The 22,699-nt window shown below is 39.1% G+C and overlaps 1 protein-coding gene across 7 annotated transcripts in view; it reads left to right on the plus strand.

Annotated features, from left to right (window-relative positions):
* TMEM131L (transmembrane 131 like) overlaps window positions 1–22,699 on the plus strand; it is a 170,212-nt gene that overhangs the window by 131,905 nt on the left and 15,608 nt on the right. For all 7 annotated transcript variants that reach the window (XM_031010351.3, XM_055385145.2, XM_031010352.3 and 4 more), the window contains exons 21-27: window positions 229–371; window positions 3,790–3,976; window positions 4,180–4,365; window positions 4,946–5,095; window positions 5,441–6,069; window positions 13,889–14,037; window positions 22,372–22,496. In XM_031010351.3, coding sequence (XP_030866211.3) covers window positions 229–371; window positions 3,790–3,976; window positions 4,180–4,365; window positions 4,946–5,095; window positions 5,441–6,069; window positions 13,889–14,037; window positions 22,372–22,496 — 1,569 coding nt within the window. The remainder of the gene's footprint in view (window positions 1–228; window positions 372–3,789; window positions 3,977–4,179; window positions 4,366–4,945; window positions 5,096–5,440; window positions 6,070–13,888; window positions 14,038–22,371; window positions 22,497–22,699) is intronic.

Consider the following 22,699-nt stretch of genomic DNA (forward strand, 5'->3'; position numbering starts at 1 on the left):
TGCAGTCAGCTCACTTTGGTACTTGGCAGTGGCAGCTTTTCTTGCCTGTGGCTGCACCCTTATTCTGTGAGATGGAAGAAGATACCACACTATTTAAATTGATTTTCTTTTTTAAAACTTCAAAAAAATTTAAAAATATTCTTGATAACTGGGAATATTTAAATTCAAGTACATTGTACCTTGTGACTCCATGTAATGCCTTTTTATATCTATTTCCTTTCACTACAGGAATAACTTGACTGTTATTGACATGATCGGCGTGGAAGGATTTGGAGCAAGAGAGTTATTAAAAGTGGGTGGAAGACTTCCTGGTGCAGGAGGCTCACTCCGATTTAAGGTGCCCGAGTCCACGCTGATGGACTGCCGTAGACGTGAGTTCATATGCGTGGCACTCTGACAGGGGAGGTTGGCATTAAAGCTGAGAGTGAAAGGATTCTATAAATTCTAAATTTTAAATTCTAAAATTTAAAATTTTTAAATTCTAAAAATGTATAGTAAATTCATTGCATTGATGCAAATAATTAAATCAGGCAAACATTTGAGCATATATAGGCTGGTACCCCTCGATTAGAGTGGTATCTTTAGATATTTAACTCAACTTAGATAATAGACATAAGTTAGATAGTGGTGCAGGCCTTTATTAGTCTGTTCTCATATTGCTGTAAAGAAATTCCTGAAACTGGGTAATTTATGAACAAAAGAGTTTTAATTGGCTCATGGCTCTGCAGGTTGTGTAGGAAGCATGATGCTGGCATCCGCTCAGCTTCTGAGGAAGCCTCAGGAAACTTACAATTATGACAGATGATGAAGGGAAAGCAGGCACATCTTACATAGCTAAAGCAGGAGCACGAGAGGGGAGAAGGTGTCACACACTTTTAAACAACCAGATCTCACGATAACTCACTATCACAGTGACAGCATTGCAGGAGTCGGGGGAGGGTGCTGAACCATGAGAGACCACCCCCATGATCCATTGACCTCCCATCAGGTCCCACCTCCGACATTGGGGATTAGAATTGAACATGAGATTTGGGTGAGGACGCAGATCCAAACCATATCAGCACCTGTAGTCCCAGCTACTCAAGAGGCTAGGGTGGGAGAATCACTTGAGCTTAGGAGTTTTAGGCCAACCTGAGCAACACAGCAAGACCCCCTCTCTAAAACAAACAAAAAAGATACAGAGGGAAAAAAGATTGTGTAATTGCTAAATTATCAGAGTACTATTAAATATTTAAAATAAATACATGAAGCAGTTAATTTGGCTATCAGTTACCTAACCACAGAAAATCACTGAAATGATGACTGGAGAAAACATCAAAAGTGTGCTAACCAATAGCACTTTTTGTGATGATGAAAATATTCTGTATCTGTGTCCTCCAAGACAGCCACTAGCCACATGTGGTTAAGAAGTCTTTTAAAATGGCCGGGCATGGTGGCTTACGCCTGTAATCCCAGCACTATGGGAGGCTGAGGCAGGTGGATCACCTGAGGTCAGGAGTTCGAGACCAGCCTGGCCAGCATGGTGAAACCCCTTCTCTACTAAAAATACAAAAATTAGCCAGGCATGGTGTCGCTTGGGAGGCTGAGACAGGAGAATTGCTTGAACCCAGGAGGTGGAGGTTGCAGTGAGCCAAGATCGTGCCGGTGTACTCCAGCCTGGACGACAAGAGTGAAGACTTCATCTCAAAAAAGGAAAAAGAAAAAAATAAATCTTTAAAAATAACTAGTTGCTGGGTATGGTGGCTCACGCCTATAATCCCAGCACTTTGGGAGTCCAAGGTGGAAAGATTTCTTGAGCTCAGAAATTTGAGACCAGCCTGGGCAACAAAGCAAGACCTCATCTCTGCTAAGAATAAGAGAAAATTAGCTAGGCATGGTGGCAGATGCCTGTAATCCCAGTTAGTCAGGAGGCAGAGGTGGGAGGATTGATTGAGCCCAGGAGATCTGGTCTGCAGTGAGCTACGATCATGCCACTGCACTCCAGCGTGGGTGACAGAGTGAGACCCTGTCTCAGAAAAAAAAAAAATCAAAAATAAAAATAACTGGTGTGACTGATGAAATTAATTTGAAATTTATTTTAGTTTAAATAGCTGCATGTGTCTAATGGCTACTGTATCAGACAGTGCAGATTTAGAAATACATTAACATGTTGCACTAGAAAATTTTAAAATTATGCATGTATTTAAACGAAATGCCTTTAAACTACTTATGTTAGTTTCAGCAACTTCCTCAGGAACTGAAACAGAAATAAACAATGTAAAATGCTTTTAGTGAATTCTTATTTTCCTATTACTATTTTTAATTTTATAAAAACACAGAAAGCATTTTAGTGTAACTATGTTTTCTACAGAGAAACCTGGCTGGTGAAACCATTGGATAATTTGTAGGACTATTTTAATGGCTGAGTAGATTTTTGTTTGTTTGTTTTAGAAAACTATACTAAATGGGCACTGAGTTTGAAAAGATTTGTTAGAGGCCAGGCATGGTGGCTCATGCCTATAATCCCAGCACTTTGGGAGCATGAGGCAGACGGATCACTTGTGACCAGAAGTTTGAGGCCAGCCTGGCCAATGTGGTGAAGCCCTGTCTCTACTAAAAATACAAAATTAGCTGGGCATGGTGACGCATGCCTGTAATCCCAGCTACTTGGGAGGCTGAGGCAAGAGAATTGCTTGAAACTGGAAGGTAGAGGTTGCAGTGAGCTGAGATTGTATCACTGCACTCCGGCCTGGGTGACAGAACAAGACTGTCTCAAAAAAAAAAAAAAGATTTGTTAGTAATTTTACATTCTGAATTCTTCTTTACAATATTTACTATTCCATTTATTCATTGAGTTATTTAGAGTTGACTTTGAATGATAGAATTAAGAAGTAATATAAAAACTATAGAACCAGACCTGTCGCCATAGCTCATGCCTGTAATCCCAGCACTTTAGGTTTCTGAGGTTGGAGGATTGCTTGAGCCCAGGAGTTCAAGGCCAGCCCGCAACATAGTGAGACCCCATCTCTACAGAAAATTAATTACCTGGCTGTGGTGGAGTGTGCCTGTAGTCCTAGCTACTTGGGAGGCTAAGGTCAGAGGATTGTTGGAGTCCAGGAGTTCAAGGCTGCAGTGAGCTGTGATCTGACCACTATACTCCAGCCTGGGCAACAGAGTGAGACCCTGTGTCTAAAACAAACAAACACCTGTAGAACCAGATAAAATATTAGTCCTTATATGGGATAGATTGTGTGTTATAAATTCACAAGGATATTTAAAAATTGTCATAACCTTTGTTTTTTCAAACTCAGTATAAAATGTGTTCTCGTAATAGTATAGCACATGTTTGAGCTGTGTTTCTAGCAGCTGTGATGGATTTATACAGAAGCACTTATACATCCTCTTAACTGGTGCCTGGTTCAATGTGAGTGAGAATTACAGGGCATGGGGCATATGGTGGCTTATAGTAAATCAAACTACTTGACTTTTGAGAAGAACCAACTTTTAACCTTAACCTTTAACAAGTAAAGGACCAAAGAAGAGATTTTGATTACTTTTTGTATCTTGGTAGAGCATTTCATGTAAGAAAAGTCTTGCCTACTTAAGTATCTCTGTTGTATCCTAGAACAGAATCTATAATTGTTCTAGAAATTAGGTAGAAATCATACTTTGAGCTTATGTTGGATTTTTTTCGCATTTTAGTAATGTAGATCATGGTTTGGTTTATTCAATAAATATCGATCCAATAAATTATTTTAAATAAATTTTATAGTTCACATATACTAAATATCTTTTTTTGGTTCCCATTAGAACTGAAAGACAGTAAGCAAATTTTATCTATTACAAAAAACTTTAAAGTTGAGAATATTGGACCTCTTCCTATAACTGTTTCGTCTCTGAAAATTAATGGGTATAACTGCCAAGGTTATGGATTCGAGGTGCTGGATTGTCATCAGTTTTCCCTGGACCCAAACACATCCCGCGATATCAGCATTGTGTAAGCATTGGGCTTTAACTTGATTTCAGTTTTGTGGTGCATTTGACAATGTGAGGAGGAAAACTTTTTCTATTGTTAAGACATCTTATGTTGTTTTAATGTAAATATCTCTTTTGTAGGAGTAAGATGTGTTGTCATTATTTTGCCTTGTGGCTAAAATGAAAACAATTAAAAGTTCATAAAGATGACTCTTTTATTTTCAGGTTCACTCCAGACTTTACCTCCTCCTGGGTAATTCGGGACCTAAGTCTTGTAACCGCAGCGGACCTAGAATTTCGCTTCACTCTCAATGTGACTCTCCCTCATCACCTGTTGCCCTTGTGTGCAGACGTGGTTCCAGGACCCAGCTGGGAGGAGTCATTTTGGAGGCTCACGGTCTTCTTTGTCAGGTAAACCACTACTGTCTCCCTTGTTCTCTCACTGAGTAGAGAAGTCATCCAGGCAAGTTGTGTGAAAATGTGAACTGCCCGAGTGTAGTCAAAGTATATGAATTGAGTGGAATTGTTACTGCTTCAAGAACTGTGACATACATGAAGTATTCACTGGTACACTTTAAGGTTATAGTAAACTAATCATAAGAGAGTCATAGGACCTAGAAGTATCATAGACAGTTGTGCTCCATATATAGTATGTTCATAGGCAGTCATGGTGGATGATATGAATGTTAATTACTTGTGTTAGCTCATGCAGTGATGATTTGAGATTAGGAGGCTGGAAAGACCCTTTTTGAGTGATTTCATAAAAATGGAATTGTAATGTCAAATTTATAAATATGCACAATTTTGGAAACTTGTGTGTGTGTTTAATCTTTAAGGAACATCAGAAATTATGTGATAAATCTTAGGGAATTTTAATACTGCATCTTCAGATGTTTTTCTTAAATCATTCTCCACTCTTCTGTAATGAAACTAGTCTTTTGAATGCCAGTCAGAACCATGCAATACTGAACCTTGTTGCTTTCTTCCTCAGTTTGTCCCTGTTGGGTGTGATTTTAATAGCCTTCCAACAAGCACAGTACATTCTCATGGAATTCATGAAAACAAGACAGAGGCAAAATGCTAGCTCCTCTTCACAGCAAAACAATGGTCCTATGGATGTAATCAGCCCCCATTCTTACAAGTAAGAATTCTTATAGTGTTGTTGGGAGCGGGGGTGGTTTCTCACTTTTGATATTACTCATTTCTGATTTAATTTTAAGTAAACATAAATTTTGATTCCACATTTGCTTTCATAAAATTTTAAGTCATTATGTGAACAGCTGCCCCATTATTATTATGAGATAGTCTCCATGCAAGGACTTAGTTGATGGGTATTCTCATTGGCAGAAAACTCTTGGAGCTTTGGAAGAAGGGAAGGTAAAACACTCAGTACTGATTGCTACCCTTTTCTCATGGATATGGAAGCGGACAAGTAGAGTTTGATTTGATTTGCCTCTATGCTAAATGTTTTTCTTCTTAAATTCAGAAGCAATTGCAAGAACTTTCTCGATACATATGGCCCCTCTGATAAAGGCAGGGGGAAGAACTGCCTTCCAGTGAACACTCCCCAAAGCAGGATCCAGAATGCTGCAAAGAGGAGCCCAGCCACCTATGGTCATTCTCAGAAGAAGCACAAATGCTCAGTGTATTACAGTAAACACAAAACCAGCACAGCTGCGGCCAGCAGCACCAGCACGACTACTGAGGAAAAACAGACTTCACCCCTGGGCAGCTCACTGCCTGCTGCTAAAGAGGACATTTGCACTGATGCCATGGGTGAGAACTGGATCAGCCTCAAATATGCAAGTGGCATAAATGTCAACCTGCAGAAGAATTTAACCCTTCCCAAAAACTTACTGAATAAAGAAGAAAACACACTGAAAAACACAATTGTTTTCAATAATCCTTCTTCAGAATGTAATATGAAGGAGGGAATACAGACATGTATGTTTCCTAAGGAAACTGACATTAAAACTTCAGAGAACACAGCCGAGTTCAAGGAACGGGAGCTCTGTCCACTGAAGACCTCCAAGAAACTACCTGAAAACCATTTACCAAGAAACTCACCTCAGTACCACCAGCCAGACTTGCCAGAAATTTCCAGGAAAAACAATGGTAATCTTTTCATCCCCTTTGATAATTCTCTCCTGTTTGTACCCAGTCTGTTTTTAATGGAATTGTTCTCACCTGTGACCGTTAGTTTTAATTGTGGATGCTGAGTTTTAGCAAAGGTTTAACTGTTGAAAAAAGACAAAATGAAAAGTTCAAGACAAGACATCAAGCTTTTAAAATATTGTGACTAAGAGGTTTAAATTTTAGTACCTAAGTTTAGAAGACTATGAATATCATATTTTCTTGTTGGGATGACATGGACACCTTTTTCTAATTTTATTTATTTATTTATTTGAGATGGAGTCTTGCTCTGTCGTCCAGGCTAGAGTGCAGTGGTGTGATCTTGGCTTACTGTAACCTCCACCTCCTGGGTTCAAGTGATTCTCTTGCCTCAGTCTCTTGAGTAGCTGGGATTACAGGTGTGTGCCACCACACCTGGCTAATTTTTGTAATTTTAGTAGAGATGAAGTTTCACCATGTTGGCCAGGCTGGGCTCAGACTCTGACCTCAAGTGATCCACCCCTTCGGCCTCCAGAAGTGCTGGGATTATAGGCGTGAGCCACCGAACCTGGCCTAAATTATTTTTTTTAACTCAGATTTTCAGACTATCTGTAAAAATTAATCAGCCCATGAAATGTTTCTGACTGAACAAAACTTCAGCTATTTTATTTAACAGCTGCCACCATCTCAGGTTGCCTGGCCCTGGTTCTTCTCTAATTGTATTCCTTGGTTAAAAGAAGACAGATGTTCTCATGTACCAAAAACAGTTAAGGAAAATACAAGCCAAAGTAGACTAGGAGGATGACCTCCATTGGGAATTGTCATTATCCTTTAATAGATCCCTTTGGCCTCTAGCATAAGGGCCTGTGCTTATTATTTTCTTTTTTTGTCCACCCTGACCATTTTAATATACGTGTTTCTGTACCTGTTATAGTCAGATTTGTTTTATTTTGTTTGAAATAAGGTCTGGCTCTATCACCCAGGTTGGACTGCAGTGGCGCAATCTTGGCTCACTGCAACCTCCACCTCCCGGGCTCAAGCCATTTTCCCATCCCAGCCTCCCGAGTAGCTGGGACTACGGGCACATGCCATCATGCCCAACTAATTTTTGTACTGTTTTGTAGAGATGGGGTTTCACCGTGTTAGCCAGGCTGAGCTCGAGCAATCTGCCTGCCTTGGCCTCCTAAATGCTGGGATTACAAGCGTGAGCCACTGCTCCCAGCCTATGGTCAGATTTTTGACAATTTTTAATCTGGAAAACTCAGTCACCTTTTGTCTTATTTGAAGCATCTAAATATAACTTCATCTTTTTCACTTCTTGATATTGGAGAAGAGGTACAGAAATGTTATGGATTGACTACTTCTGATGAGCTTTTATGCATTTGGTGAAAATCCTCAACTGAATTTTAAATGTTCTGTATAAGGACATTCCTAATTTAAAAGAAAGTTGGAGTCCTCTGAGGGGAACGTGGTCTAGGCAGCTGCACACATGCATTCTTGGTGCATTTAGTCCAACCGTTTGTACCGTTTCCCCTGGCAGTGGTGCACACGCCTGAAGTGGACTTATGTCTGCAGGGTGGACACTGTGCCCTGTCTCCTCCACCTGGCGTGTGAGTATGCCCCCTGGTAATGCAGTTCACCCAGATCTTCAAATCAAACCATGGCATACCTTGTCTGTGGATGTATTATGATGGGGTGATTGGGTGTCTTATTCTGTTTCTCTCCCAGACACTCTCTGGGGTCTAGAATACAAAACATTTGTGAAAAGGTGAATTATGGAGTGAGCCCTGTTGGACATTTCCCCTGTTATGTGAGTCTTTTAGGCTTGAGCACAGTATTTGACATAGGATGACTTTGCACTCACTTGAAATTAGAGTTGAGGGAATCCTCCCTCCAGAAGTGCTTCTGTGATCCCTTGTGCCCACAAGAGATATGTGCCTGCAAGATGCAATGCCCGTGGCAGTGTGGTAGACGGATGGGAGGGACCTTCTATATCTTAATACTTTAAAGCAGTTGAAATATAAAGGCATGGATGAGAAATGTAGTGTCACAGTAGGTCAGAGGATTTGAATTCTTCTTTAGGATCCTCCTGTCCAGTACTTGACATTCAATGCCAATAGCTGAGCCAAGATGAGCAGGTAATAACACTTTAATAAGCATGACTAAATTTAATATGGGAGTCTGGAAACATAGAGTTTGCCTGTTTCATTGTAGATGGTAAACCTGCCCAGAATCTTTCCTTCCTGTACAGACTACTAGTATGCTTATAATGTTTTAAATGACAACAAATCTTTCACTGCCAGAATTTAAAAATACTGTTTGGCTGGATCAGCAGCATGTTAAGTGGTACCAGAGTGATTGTTGATCATATCAAGTAAGAGCTGAGGAAAGAACTTTTGCTTTCCACCATGTTCAGACCAGCAAATTCAGAGGTGCTAATTCACAGTCCTGTACGTGTCTACAGAAGTTATATGTTAGCAGGAGATTCCTCCCAGGGAAGTTTGTACACGGACATGCATTTTGTTCTGACTGTTTTATGTTCACAGCACTGTCCTAGGAAAATATCCGAGATGTTAAAAAGTGAATAAATTGCCTGCTATCCATGTACAATTTAAAATTGTTCAAGAATTTAAAATATTAAAAATAAGAAAGGACTGAAAAATCTAGGGAAAGATAATTATAATCCGAAGGGAGGGTTTGGAGTTTTTTTAGTAATATTAAGGGTTTGGGGCTCTGTTGAATTTCAGAGGAAAGCATTGCAATAACTTGGCAAATGATAAACGTGTATAATTGACAGGTAAGTCACAAGTGCAAAGAATGCTTGAGAATGAGAAAACCATATATATAAGAACCTTTAAGTTTTTACTTCCAGCTTTGAGCATTAGTTCTTTGCTAGTTTTGAAAAGTATCTTACTTTGTGAAATGTGTGCTGTTTCCATTGTAAGATCTTTTCTAGAATCTGAAGAAAACAGCTTGGTCTTTGAGCTGGGCTCAACCTGCCTGATAGCTGAGAATCCTAAGTGCCAGTCATGTTGTCTCCTATGTGACTGGCAGTTAGGATTCCAGCAGAATGGGAACTCACTCAGTGTGTTTGCCACATTTTAGCCATTTCTCCCAAAGTATACAAATGGTCTGTAGAAACCATTCTAGTCATCAGATTGCCTTTAAAGGGAAAAAGGGAAAGGTGGGGACAGTCCCACCTCTTAAGAATACCTTAAGTGATTTTCCTAACCTATCAGAACTCCTGGAGGCACCTGAATAATCTGCCTTCTCCTATTCTGAGGCTTCCCCCCACCCCCCCAACCCCCAGGTGTAGCTTATTGTGTGAGAAGAAAATGTTCTAGGGTATGTATGAATGGCTTTGACTACATACTTGCCATCGAGAAACAGAATATTTTGTAAGTAACAGAAAATGTGTCATATTTGGGAGGCCGTGATGGGCAGATCACTTGAGCCCAGGAGTTCCAGGCCAGCCTGGGCAACCTGGTGAAACCCCATCTCTACCAAAAGAAGCATATGTATATATATAGTAGCCAAATGTAGCCAGGCATGGTGGTACATGAGCATGGGCCTGTGGTCCCAGCTACTTGGGAGGCTGAGGTGGGAGAATCACTTGAACTCAGGAGGTCAAGGCTGCAGTGAGCCATGATTGTGCCACCGCACTCCAGCCTGGGCAATGAGTGAGACCCTGTCTCAAAAATAAAAGCAAAAACAAAAAATGAAAAAAAAAATGTGTCTATCCCTTTTCTACTCCATTTCCCCTGCCTGCTTCGGAGAGGCCTGTAGTAAATAATTAATTAAAATTCTCAATAGAAATAAAGTCTGCTGACATTCTTTAGGGCTCTGTTTTTCTACACTTGTTTTTTGGCATCAACTTGTCAAACAACTATCAAACAGTTAAACTTGTCAAACATTCATTACACGTTCCAGAACCTCTTGGTCATCTGACAAGAGTGGGGCTTTATGTGTAATGTAAATGATCTTGTGAATATAGCTCTTTTTAAATGTTTGTAACCATTTTCACTGTCTGATCAAAATAATGTAGATTTAGAATTATGGCTAAAGACAAGCTATGGTTGGCCGCAGCACTACCAAGGAGAAATAGTGAGCAAATTATTTCACGGGTTTCTACCTGTAATAATGTAAAGGTATAATTAAATTTGATAATAGCTGAAGCCTTGAGCTTAACAGTACCTGAAAGTTTTCACTGAATTAGATTCCTCACCTTTCTGAAATTATTGGTATTTGCAGAAATTCCAAAAATGTTCCTATTTACTTACAGATACTATTAACTTGAAGATTTAATGGTTTATTCAAAACAGACCACGTGATTGTGATTAGATTTGAGACAGTACAACTTTAAGCAGGTTACTGAGGAGATCACTTGTTTCTTGTTCTTCCATTTGTTTCTGTTTTTTAACCACTTTTAAAAGGAATTACTGACCTATAAAGCTGTACATACTTAATGTATGCGTCTTGATGAGTTTGGGAATAAGTGTACATCGTGAAACCATTACCACCGTGAAGGGCATTAACCTATGCACCTCCCAACGTCTTCTCCTGCCCCCTTTATTATTATTAATGTTCTTTCCTTTTGTTTTTGATTTTTAACTGTGGTACAAACACTTCTACTCAGTGAGGTCATGGGGAAGTTGCACACTTAATAGGATGACTTGGTGTATTAGGCTGTTTTTCACTGCCATAAAGAAATACCAGAGACTGGATAATTTATAAAGAGGTTTAATTGGCTCACAGTTCTGTGGGCTGTACAGGCTTCTGCTTCTGGGGAGACCTCAGGAAACACAGTTATGGTGGAGGGGTAAAGGGGAAGCAAGCACGTCTTGCGTGGTGGGAACAGGAGGAAGAGAGAGTGAAGGGGGAAGTGCTACACACTTTTAAACAACTAAATCTCGTGAGAACTCTCTCACTATCATGAGAACAGCCAGGGAGAAGGCTGCCCCCATGATCCAGTCACCTCCCACCAGGCCTCTCCTCCAACATTGAGGATTACAATTTGACATGAGATTTGGGTGGGGACACAGAACCAAACCATATTGCATGGATTGACCCCATTTGTAAATGACGTATGTATTTGGTATCCCATATTCTTGAATGCTTTCATGTTAGAATTTCTCAGAGTCACTGCAGAACTTGTTGTTAACATTCATTTTATTGTTTGTCCTGATTCTTGGCCCCATAGAAGGCATTACTAATTTTCTAAAAGTCTGCACATTATTACTTTTTGGGGATGGTTTTGTACTGGCTATTAAATTTGGATCCTTTGATGACTAATACTTTTAGTACTATATTCTTGGCCTGAAGAAAACTTAAGGAAATCCATTTTCTCACAAATTAGGACACCAGGAGAGTAATGGCACCTATTTTTTTGAGGCAAATATCTGTATTGTATTTCATACTTATGGCTTCCAGAATCCAAAGGGATATTCTTATGCTTTCTTTTTCTGGTACGGACCCTGTCTACCCTGTCTGCCTTGCTTTTGGCTGTCTGCTTTACTGTTTCACAGTGCTTGATGTTTTCCTTTGTGGATATCTAACCGCCAGTTTGTGTTTTAGAAGGAGTTAAATTTCAAAAGTGATCTGTGCTAAAGAATGACTTTTAATTTTGACAAGGTAGGAAATGGAGGGTAATGATGATTCCACAGGGCTGCTGTTAGATGCTGTTGGTTTGGAAATGCACAGGTTTGAAAGGGATCTGAAAGTTGTGTCCCAGCAGTCCTCTAAATGAAGTTGATCTAAACCCTCTAGGCAAATAGTTGACTGTCCTATAGAGACAGAAATTCCTGGGAAATAGCATTAGTAGCCTTTGATTCAGATCTTCACTAATTCTAAGTTATTCCCGGTTATTAAAGGAAGCAGTTGATAGTGATCAGCTTTGCCTCTGGATATGACTTTGGCCATTGTATTTCCATCACAGCCAAAAGCATTAAAAACATGCCATGATGCTTTATTTTATTTATGTAATGAATCTGGCCAAAGGATTATTTTCTGTATTCATTTTGTGACATTTGGAGAATATAACCTTAATTTTGGGATAGAGCCCCTTTTTCTGAAAGTATAAGACCTAATATGTCCTGGTTGTACTTAAACCGTAAAAGCCTGCATTACTTTACAAGGTATGTGCCATTTGCTTGCGTGGCATTTTTATGGTTACATAATATTTATATAATTTTCTGTTAACCAAATAAAAGTATGTTTACCTGGTAAGTGTTATTTGAAAACTTTATGTATCTTGCTTTGAGTGAGTTTAATTTGTAGCCTCAGAATTTCAGAATCAGAGGGGACTTGACTGCTCCTTTCCTTCTGTGGGTGAGAGACCTGCCCTGCCTCAAGTCCCACAGAACAGCTGGATTGGAGCCTCTGCTGGTAATCTGGTTAGGTGTCCATCCTACTAGAGCCTGCAGTCTGCTTTGCTGGGAAATATTTGCTCTGCCCTATGGTTGTCTAGACTTCTCAAATTTCAGAGGTATTGTTAGGGATTCTTAGTTCAAGAAAAAAGAAGAAGGTACTGAAATACATCGTTTCAAATTAGAAAACAGGCCGGTTATTGTGGGGTTGAAGTTCATTTGCCTTTATTGTGGGATAAGAGATAGAAGAAGTATACTTATGTAATCACTTAAAAGAAAAATGGAAGAAAACATATTTTCAGAAAAGGTTCCTCCCAGCACCCACTTTTGCCATCTGATTAATCAGCTGTTGGCTCCTCTGCCGATTCGCTGCTCCACAGGGGCAGGGCGGGCATTCACTGTAGCAGGGAGGACCTTCCATGAAACAGTCATGTGTCCTTTGGTGGGGATGCTTTACGTTTGTATCTGTTCTGTTTTCATCTTTATAACTGTCAAACGAGAGGCAAGGAAGCTGGGGTTGTGTTCATTTTATAAATAAGAAAACTAAGGCACAGGCAGCTTAAGAGACTTAACTTTGACTGTAAAACTAATTAGTGGCTGTCGTGACCAGAATCCAAGTCTTTATCCTTCTCTCCCTTTTTGCCAGCTTAAAAACATGTATATATAAAATATACATCACAGAAAACTTATTTTAAACATTTTAAATTATCAAATGCAGTGGCATTAAGTATATTCACATAGTTGTGCAACCATCACCACTGTCCATATCCTTTTCCATTTCCAGAAGTTTTAATAATCTCAGACAGTAAATCTGCACCCATTACATAATAAATACCCATTATCTCCTTTCCCCAGCCCCTGGTAACCACCAGTCTACTTTCTGTCTCTATGAATTTGATTACTCTAGCTCCCTCATGGGTGGAATCATAAAACATTTGTCCTTTCATATCTGGCTAAGTTCACTTAGCATGACGTCTTCAAGGTTCATCCATGTTGTAGCATGTGCCAGACTTTCATTCCTTTTTTGAAAAAAACATCTTGACCATCTTAACCGTACAGTTCAGTAGTTTTAAGTATTTCACATTGTTGTGCAATGAGTCACGCTGAATGGTATTCTGTTGTATGTATATACCATATTTTGTTTATCCATTTATCCGTCAATGGACACTTGGCATTTTCCCACCTTCTGGTTATTATGAATAATGATGCTGTGAATATTGGTGTCCCCCCCACCTTTTTCCCTTGACCTCTTTTAAGGACTTTTTGTAGAACTCTTAATATAAATATACTTTCATCTATGAACAAAATAAATTTCTAGAGCATCATGGATGTTAAAAACAATGCTAAATTTAATTTAACTCTCATGAAGTCAAATTAGATGTTTGGTGTAGGAAAGAAGATGGGGAATGTGAGTGGAAACTATTAGCTAGAAATTGAATTGTTTTTGTTTATTAAAGGGAATAACCAGCAAGTACCTGTCAAGAATGAAGTAGATCATTGTGAAACTTTGAAGAAGGTGGACACAAAGCCTTCTTCAGAAAAGAAGATTCACAAAACATCTAGAGAAGACATGTTTTCTGAGAAACAGGACATACCTTTCGTAGAGGTCTGTATTTTTTTTCTTGCCTATTAAAAACAAAATCCATTTTTAGGACTGTGTATTAAGTGAATATGTATATTTCATATGTTTCACTGCATTTGAATCCATATTAATAACTGGTGACTTTGATGTGTGTGTGTTCAGAGAATTTTATTTACCTTCTAATTATATAGATGTTACTACAGTAATTTTTGGAGAAACCAGATAGCTTTTACTCTGAAGAGAATCTGTTCTTAAGCAAATGGGTCATTCCTAGGTAACAATGGCAGAGTAGAACTTGACTAACATATTCCTTCTATCCAGTTATTACTGAACATCTATATTTTAGGGCATACTCTTGCTGAGTTGTATTGCTTTTTGTCTGTCTTTGTCCTCATATCTATTACTGTCTTCTGTCTAAAAGATGAGAAAATGATTCATGATATAATAGAAGAAAATTTTCCTGATATGAGGGAAGAACTAACTTTGCAGATCAAAAGGGCACAATGTGTACAACAGGAAAAATTGATACATCATAATGGGAATAGGCACTTAGTTAAATTAATTGAGCTTCAAATATAAAGAGTTGTGCATAGACAGAAAAATCAAGAAGTACAAACTTAAGCTTGCCTCAGACTTTTCAATAGGAACATCTAACACCAGGAAACAGTGGAGCAGTATCATTGAGAGAATGGAAATGTAAACAAAGAATATTGCATCCAGCCAAGTTAATACTCAAGTACAAAGGCAACAGGCAGACATCCTTAAATACAAATGAAATCATAAGCCGTTCTTGTAAAATCAAGTTAATGAAATTTAGCCAAGCAAGATAGAAGTTCAAATAAATACGCAGATGGAAGAAGGCATAATAAAGGTCTCTTGTTGAGGTTTCAATCCATTTTATATCCAGAATGAAGACTAAAAATTTGGCAATTATAACCACAGAACAGATTGGAAAATTGAAATTTTAACCAAGTAAAAATAGTAATATAATCTGCAAAAACCAGGAGGTGGGATTGAGAGGTAGGTGAAAATAAATTTTAATTTTAATCTTTCTCAGTAGAGAGCCAGTACTATGAAAACATGAAACGTGTAGTTTAAAAGGGTGATAACTTAAGAAAATATTTTTACAGTCTTTTTCTTAACCTTAGAGAGATCCTTAAGGAATTAATATTGCATGTATTGAAGAAATAATTATTTGAAACTTGACAGTTCCCTTGGTTCTACTTTGGTTTATTTTTCTTACGTTAAATTTATATAAAATTGACCCTTACATTTTTAGTTAAAAATTATATATATTCCTAGTGTTATAAATTATTCCCATCATCTGTACTGCCATTCTTTCATGTGTGTAGGCTCATAGAAAAATACTCACAAATGAGGTTTGCAAAGTAATTAATGGGAGACCCTAGTTATTTCTGAGTGGTGGGATTTTGGATTATTTCTTTTTCCTTCTTTATTTTCTTCTCTTTTATTAAAACTTTATAACAAACATGAGTTTTTTGATTCAAATAAAGTAGAAATGATACAAAATAAGTATGTTCCAAGCAGTCCAAACTACGAATTTACAGTCTGTTTGGAAAGACAAGAGGTTTCTGTGTAACCAAACACCAAGATTCATAGTAGAGGGGACTTCAGAGATTGAAAAGTCTGTGTAGGCCAGGGTGCCGTGGAAAGCTCCCAGAGGAGGTGGAAACTTGTGCAGGTAGCATGTGGAAGAACAGAGAAGGGAAGATGGGCAGTGGGCAGCACTGAGTCCTGCAGGTAGAGGAACCATTGAGGCATAATTGGGTGCAGTTAGGGAGCCGTCTGACTTGGAACAAGCTACCTTTGGGGAAGTAATGAGAGGGAGGGGTCAGAGTCCTCCTAGGTCGGAAGGCCATTGAATGCTGATTGAAAGTTCAGACTTTCTTCCCTAGGTCTTGATGGGAAGCACAAATGGTGACATAGGCTAAGTGAAAGCAATAGGAAGGTGGTGGTATCCATAGAGAACTGAATTGTTGCCTGCTAAGGAATTTCAGAATCAAATTTGTTAAAAGCATATTTGTCCAAACAAAAAGTTTTGGAGGATTTGGCCTGACGATTGCTGCTTTGGCACCTTTCTGCAGATTTTGGGGAGCTATTGAAGGTTTCTGAGTTGGTGGGGGGCGGCGGGGTGGACAGTGGTTAACAAATTGAAAGCAACCTGTGGACTGTGATCTTCCTGAAGGTAATAATTGGATGTTGTTCAATTCAGTTTTATAAAGACTGTCAGGATGCCTGTTACGTAGAACTAGTGTAGTTGAATAAATGCTTGAATGAATGTGAATATAAGACATTATTGGAAGATCATTCTCAATGTTTTGGCAATTGGAGAGGGAAGAAATGGATACCAGCTCTTTCCTAACAAAGAGGCTGTTACTCTGCGGGGAGATATGATGTAATCAAGGCTTACATTTGAGCAGGAGTAAAGGATAGGAAAGTAGATAAGAGACATTTTAGAAGAGAAAACCATCAGGACTTCTTAGCACTAAATGCATACAGGAGAGGAGTCATTTTTTCACATGGCCATTTACAAAAGATAGCTCCAAGGTTCCAAGCCTGGGTGACTAGAATGGGGAATTCTGATGGAGGTGATGAGCTCATTTTTATGTCTGTCAAAGCAATGCTGTTATCATGTTAAGAGCGTGCACTTTACAGCCAGGCTTCTTCTGGGTTTGAATCTGCATCATCATGTATTCATTCTGTAATATTCGGTTAGTTATTTAACATTGCATTTTTCTCCTTCTGCAAAATAAGGATGATAATTGTATACCTACCTCAAAGAGTTGTGCAGATTAAATGGGCTAATATGAGAATTGCCTTAGAATGGCAGCACTTACAAAGTATTGACAAGCAGTAAGTCTCAAAGTGATAGGTATAATAATGATTCCTACCAACAGAGAGGGATGGCTGAACATTGAAGAGAGATGTGTAGTAGACAGTGGGAGGTGGGAACTAGAGCTTCGGCAACAAGTTAGGCCTGGAGCTTGAGGTTTGGGCGTTACCCATGTGGTGGTTGGACATGGAGTCTGTGAGGTGTGCACAGAGAAAAGACGAGGGCCTTGAGTTCAAACTTTGGGGAGGAGGCAGTGTTGAATTTGCAGACTGGCTGAGGGTGCAGGTATAGCAAGTATACAAAAAGCTAGGCCTAAAGGTGAGGATAGGGCACATTTGCAGGAGCAGAAATAGTCATTGAATTTGGGATAGGTGGGAATGAATGAAGTTAGGAGTTGAACTTAACATCTTTTGATATGGGCTTTGGAGTCTTACCTGTTGCCCTGCAATGAAGTAGAAACTGATGCTGCCATGCACTGACTCCAGCAGATACATAGCGTTGTGTGCTGGGAGGAGAGGCTGGAATGGATTATCCCAAGGTCCCTTCAACCTAAGATGGCCCTAAGGAATAATGGTGCTGCCACTGGCCTCCACCTGCCACATGCGTGGGTGCCATCGCCTATTTCAAACTCTCCTCCCAGTACTGAAGTCTTCCTGGCTCTCTGTGCCAGGCTTAGTTGTGCCCTTGGTTATGGCAGTTTTCTTAATTTCTTCAAGTTATTTTCTTCTGTGTGTCTTTACCATTAGATCCCTGAGGGCATGGGTCTTGCCGTTTACCTCTGTCCCTAGAGCTCAAGGCGGTTCTTGCTGTCGGTCTCAGTGGTTGTATAAGACCCTCCCTCCTTGTTTGGTCTGTAAACCTGTGTAGGACAGACATCTGCATCTAATGGTGGCATTCGGTTCACAGGAGACAGGCCCATCTGAGGGATGTGGATGGCATAGGCTGTACTTTGTGGCCCAAGGTTGTCCCCAACCAAGTCAACCAAGGTGGATTCTCTGGTGCAGATTTGCGGGCAGTGGTTTCTCATTTCTTTCCTGTCTCTGTGACTCACTCCTTGTTTTGTAGAGCTGTTCTTTAAAATCCTGTGAGTGTATTAATACTTTCCATTTCATTGTTCATTTGGCGAAAATCATTCTCAATAAGTACATTCTCAAGTGCAGTGCCCAGTGTTTGTTTTTCTTGCACATTCTTAGAGCCTAATTTTGCAGCTTACAAAATTGTATAAATCTGTCTATATAATACACGTGGAACATTCCTCTGGATTTATTGGCAAGGAAGGTTGAAGCCCAGGTTTGGAATCCACAAACTAAATTTTAACCCTAGCTTTGGCTTTTTATTTTCTTTTAAGCAGGCTTTTTTCCCTTAGAAAAGTAATTCATGATTATTATAGAAGCATAAAGAATAAGGTAGAAAAAGATCTATCCAGAATAAACCACTTTTAACATTTTTGTATTCTTTTCTATGCAGATTTTTAAAAACTATTATCTTAAAATAGTTAAGATAATTATTATTGTCTGTAGCTTTGCCATAAGATTATAACTAAATTTTCTATAAAAATTAAATGGGGAGCTTTGTTTTCAGTGTTTACATAACATTTCATCATTTAACTGTGCCATAATTTAAACCATTCTCCTGCAGTTGGACATTAAGATTGTTTCCAACTTTTTACTTTCATAAATAAGTCTGTGATGAACAATTTTGTTCCTCTTACCTGTGTACCTGGTAAGTCTTTGTTATAGATGTCAAAAAATAGAATGAAAGGGTATTGATATGGTTTGTCTGTGTCCCTACCCAAATCTCATCTTGAATTATAACTTCTACAATTCCCACATGTCATGGGAGGAACCCTATGGGAGGTGGTTGAATTATGGGAGTGGGATTTTCCTGTGCTGTTCTCATGATAGTAAGTCTCACGAGATCTGATGGTTTTAAAAACGGAAGTTTCCCTGCACAAGCTCCCTTCTCTTGTCTGCTGCCATGTGAGACCTGCCTTTCACCTTCTGCCATGATTGTGAGGCCTCCCTAGCCACATGGAACTGTGAGTCCAGTAAACCTCTTTCTTTTGTAAATTGCCCAGTCTTAGGTATGTCTTTATCAGCAGCGTGAAAACGAACTAATACAGGGATCAACTGTGTAAAGCTCCTATGTGTGCTGACAGATTGCTTTCCAGAAAGTTGGTAACAATTTGTTCACATGTCATGTCTGAGAATGCTACTTTCATTCTCCTCTGTACGGCAAAAATCGTTTGCAAAATCTTAGTCAGTGTGATAGGTGAGCAGTTGTGTTTTGGTTTTCTTACTAGGGAAAGGTGAGCATTTTCCTTCATTTTTTGTAGAAGGCTGAAAAACACAAAAAAACTATCCATCCAAAATGCTACCACTGAAAAGAAGTTCTGGAAATGTAGAGGTAAATGTCTAACCTAGTTCTGCTTCCACACTTCAGAGGCAGACACAGTGAACGGGATCCTGCTTCCCCAGCCATTTCCTAGTGCTTATGCATCATAAACACATTTGTGTTTTCTAAAACCAAAATGGAAAGAGGAGACACAAGGTAGTCTATAATTCACCTTTTCTAAAAACATTATTTTATGATGGAATATTTTAGACGAGCTCTTCGTGGTTTTTTTTTTTTTGCTTTTGTATTTCATGAATTTATATTTCATGTCCTTTGCCCATTTTTCTTTTGAATGTTTTATTCTCTGTAAGAGCACTTTCTGTGTTAAAGATATCAACTCTATCAAATATTGTGTATCAGAGTTTTTTCTTAGTTTGCTAAAAAACTAAGCAAACTTAGTTATTGCTTATTTGATTTTACTTATACACAGTGGCTTTAAGAATGACTTTTGCAGTAAGTTTGTGATTTCTCTTCTTTGATTTTTTCCTTTGCTTTTAGTAAAGCTTAGGAAATCTTTCTCCACACTGCCATCTGTGAAATCATCACCTCTATCAGAGAGATCAGCAAACGTAACTAGTTCAAATAGTTCAGCTGATGCAGGAGAATCTCTTGAGCCCAGGAGTTCAAGACCAGTCTGGGCAACACAGTAAGACCCCATCTCTGCAGAAAATAAAAAAAAAAATAGCTGGGCATGGTGGCACTTACCTGTAGTGTCAGCTACTCAGGAGGCTGAGGTAGGCGGTTGCTTGAGCCTGGGAGGTTGAGGCAGCAGTGAACAATGATTGCCTCACTGCACTCTAGCCTGAGCAACAGAGCAAGACCCTGTCTCCAAAAAAAAAAAAAAAAACCCACCAAAAAAACCTCCAAATAACTCAGTAATAATGATGACGATAACTAAGTCTCATTTAAATGGCTTATGAGATGCTAGGTAATTTAGTCCACACATGCTTTGAGGATGACTCGGGAAACTGAGGCAGAGAGGCTAAGTAACTTGCCCAAGTTTACACAGCCAGTAATCAAGGCACGAGATTGAAACTAGGCAGTTTAGCCTCCGAGATATACTCCTAAATGCAGCTCCATGTGACTCTTCAGTTTCCTGGTTAGTCCTGTCCTTCTCTCTCTGGGATCCTCTGTACCAGAAAGCAGCCAGGTGGTACTTTGCTCTTCCTCGGATTTCTTGACAAGTCTGTTGCTGTGTGCTCTGGCTTGCTTTCCCTCCCTGTTCTACCTGCTGTCTCCATTGCAGGCCTGTTCTCTCTCAGCCACATCCCTCCTCACTGCCCAGTGCTTCAGAAGGTGCTCCCTGCCACTCTTTCTGGGATACGTCTCACGCCTCTGAATCTAGCTTGTCCTGCATTCCCCTTTTCTTTGTCATACTCACGGAGAACTCTTTGATGCTTCTGGTCACCGAGTCCTGCCTCTCAGTAGTCCTGAATGTACTCACCCTTTCTCTTGCACAGGATGACAGTTCCAACCAGATGGATTTGAGAAAGGCAGCCAAGTATCAGTGACTGCTTACCAGCTCACGCTTTCTCAGACCCCACTGAGAGACTGATTTTTTATTTGTACCTGACCCTGGAGGGATGGATAGGCTCAAGTACTTGCTGTGTCGACAAGCCTTTGCTGGCCGCTGAGTGGACGGGGGTGGGAAACCTCCCCACCAAGTTAGAAATACACAAAGGAACAATACATGAAGAAATGTGGTGCATGTCTGTTTAACATTAAATCCCGAGTCTGCATATCCTTCAGTTTAGCTTCAAACTTAAGCAATTAGCATAAGGTCCTGTACAATAGGGCTTTGTATGCTTAACTTGTCAGGTTTTTAAAATACCTTCAGAATCAGAAAAAGGTTAATACATACTTATTGGGGGGAAACAAAGGTGTATAAAGGAGAAATAAAAAATATAATCCCACTGCCTACGCAGTTACAAATCCCATTTCGCTTCTAGTTTTTATTTACTGTGGTGTGCCCATTGCTTTAATAGATGCATAAGGGTTCTAATATCTCAGACATAGAACTTGTAGGTATTGCAGGTTACCTAAAACCTTTTCTTTTTCTCCTTCCAAGTTATTCGTGTTAGTTGAGTGTATGTTTCAACTTCACAATTCCTACTCTGATTGCTGGGCCAGCCTTCTGAAAGAGAAGGTAAAATGAGCCAATCTTTGCTTTCCGTGAAGTGTGAATCCTTCAGTCAGTAGGAAGGGGACTCTTTGGGATCTAGGGAATTTGCCTCTGTGAGGTGCCTGGAGAAGATATATCTTCCTCCTGAAAGAACCTAACACACTGAAGAGTTGTGTCTTTTAAGCCCTTGGGTCTCAGTGTGTGAGCTCCCACCACCGCCCACCCACTGACAGTGTCTGTGTTTTAAGAGGGCAACATGTGGAAGGAAGAAGAATAATAAGTATTAGAATATGTTAAAGACTTGAGCTACTTCATAGTTTGAAAGGGCAAAGGGAATCCCTCTCCCCTTGGGTCTGTTAATAGACCATGCCTGACATTGAAAAGAGGAAAAGGCTCCAATTGAGGAAACTATACTTATTTAATACTTATATATATAATGTTTATGCATCTCATGCTGATGCTTTTCAGAACCACATTTTTAAAACATCAGGTATATTCTTGCCTATTTACCCAAGAAGCTTACACTAGTTTGGAGCATTCTATAGAGATTTGGCTGTTCTCCTAAAGTTCGTCTATAAACAAAAACGTAAAGACACAACTTGATCCTAAGTTGAGTTTTTACCTAATATTTCTTCATAGTACAGTAATTTATGTGAGTTGCACATACCAAATTAACAGGTGAAGGTTGGAGGATTTATTGCTGCAAAGTTAACAGCAAGCTGGTCATAAATTGCTAGCAGATGTTTTTCCTTTTTAGCCTCTTAGGAATTTTATAGGCAACAATTCTTTTTTCTTCTTTTTCTGTGGAGCTTGAGGGAAGTAGAGCAAGAGGGGAAATGAAAACAAACTAGAGGCTGAGAAACATACTTCTCAGTTTTCAACAGCAATGGAACATTCTGAATTCAGATGGAGTTGGTCTTCAAACATTTAAACATGTTTTTATTCATATTTAGTTTAAACCATTAAACATTTACTTTCTCTTCTTTAGCAAGAAGATCCTTATAGGAAGAAAAAGCTTCAGGAGAAAAGAGAAGGAAATTTACAAAATTTAAATTGGAGTAAAAATCGAACATGTAGAAAGAACAAGAAAAGGGGTGTTGTTCCAGTCTCAAGGTGTGTAATTCTTACTATCTCTAATATTTTGATCTATTTTTCACTTTATAATTTTGCATTTGGCTATTCACATTTAAACTTATTTCGGTGATATTAGATACCGATAATATGAGAGTGTAAATGTTTATATCTTAAGATTAAAATACATTTGTAAAATTAACATTTTCCCATTATGTTTTTATTTTGTTAAAAATACCTTAAAG

The sequence above is a fragment of the Gorilla gorilla genome, chromosome 3, assembly GCF_029281585.2.
Source record: "Gorilla gorilla gorilla isolate KB3781 chromosome 3, NHGRI_mGorGor1-v2.1_pri, whole genome shotgun sequence".
In the NCBI taxonomy this organism is placed as follows: Eukaryota; Metazoa; Chordata; class Mammalia; order Primates; family Hominidae; genus Gorilla; species Gorilla gorilla.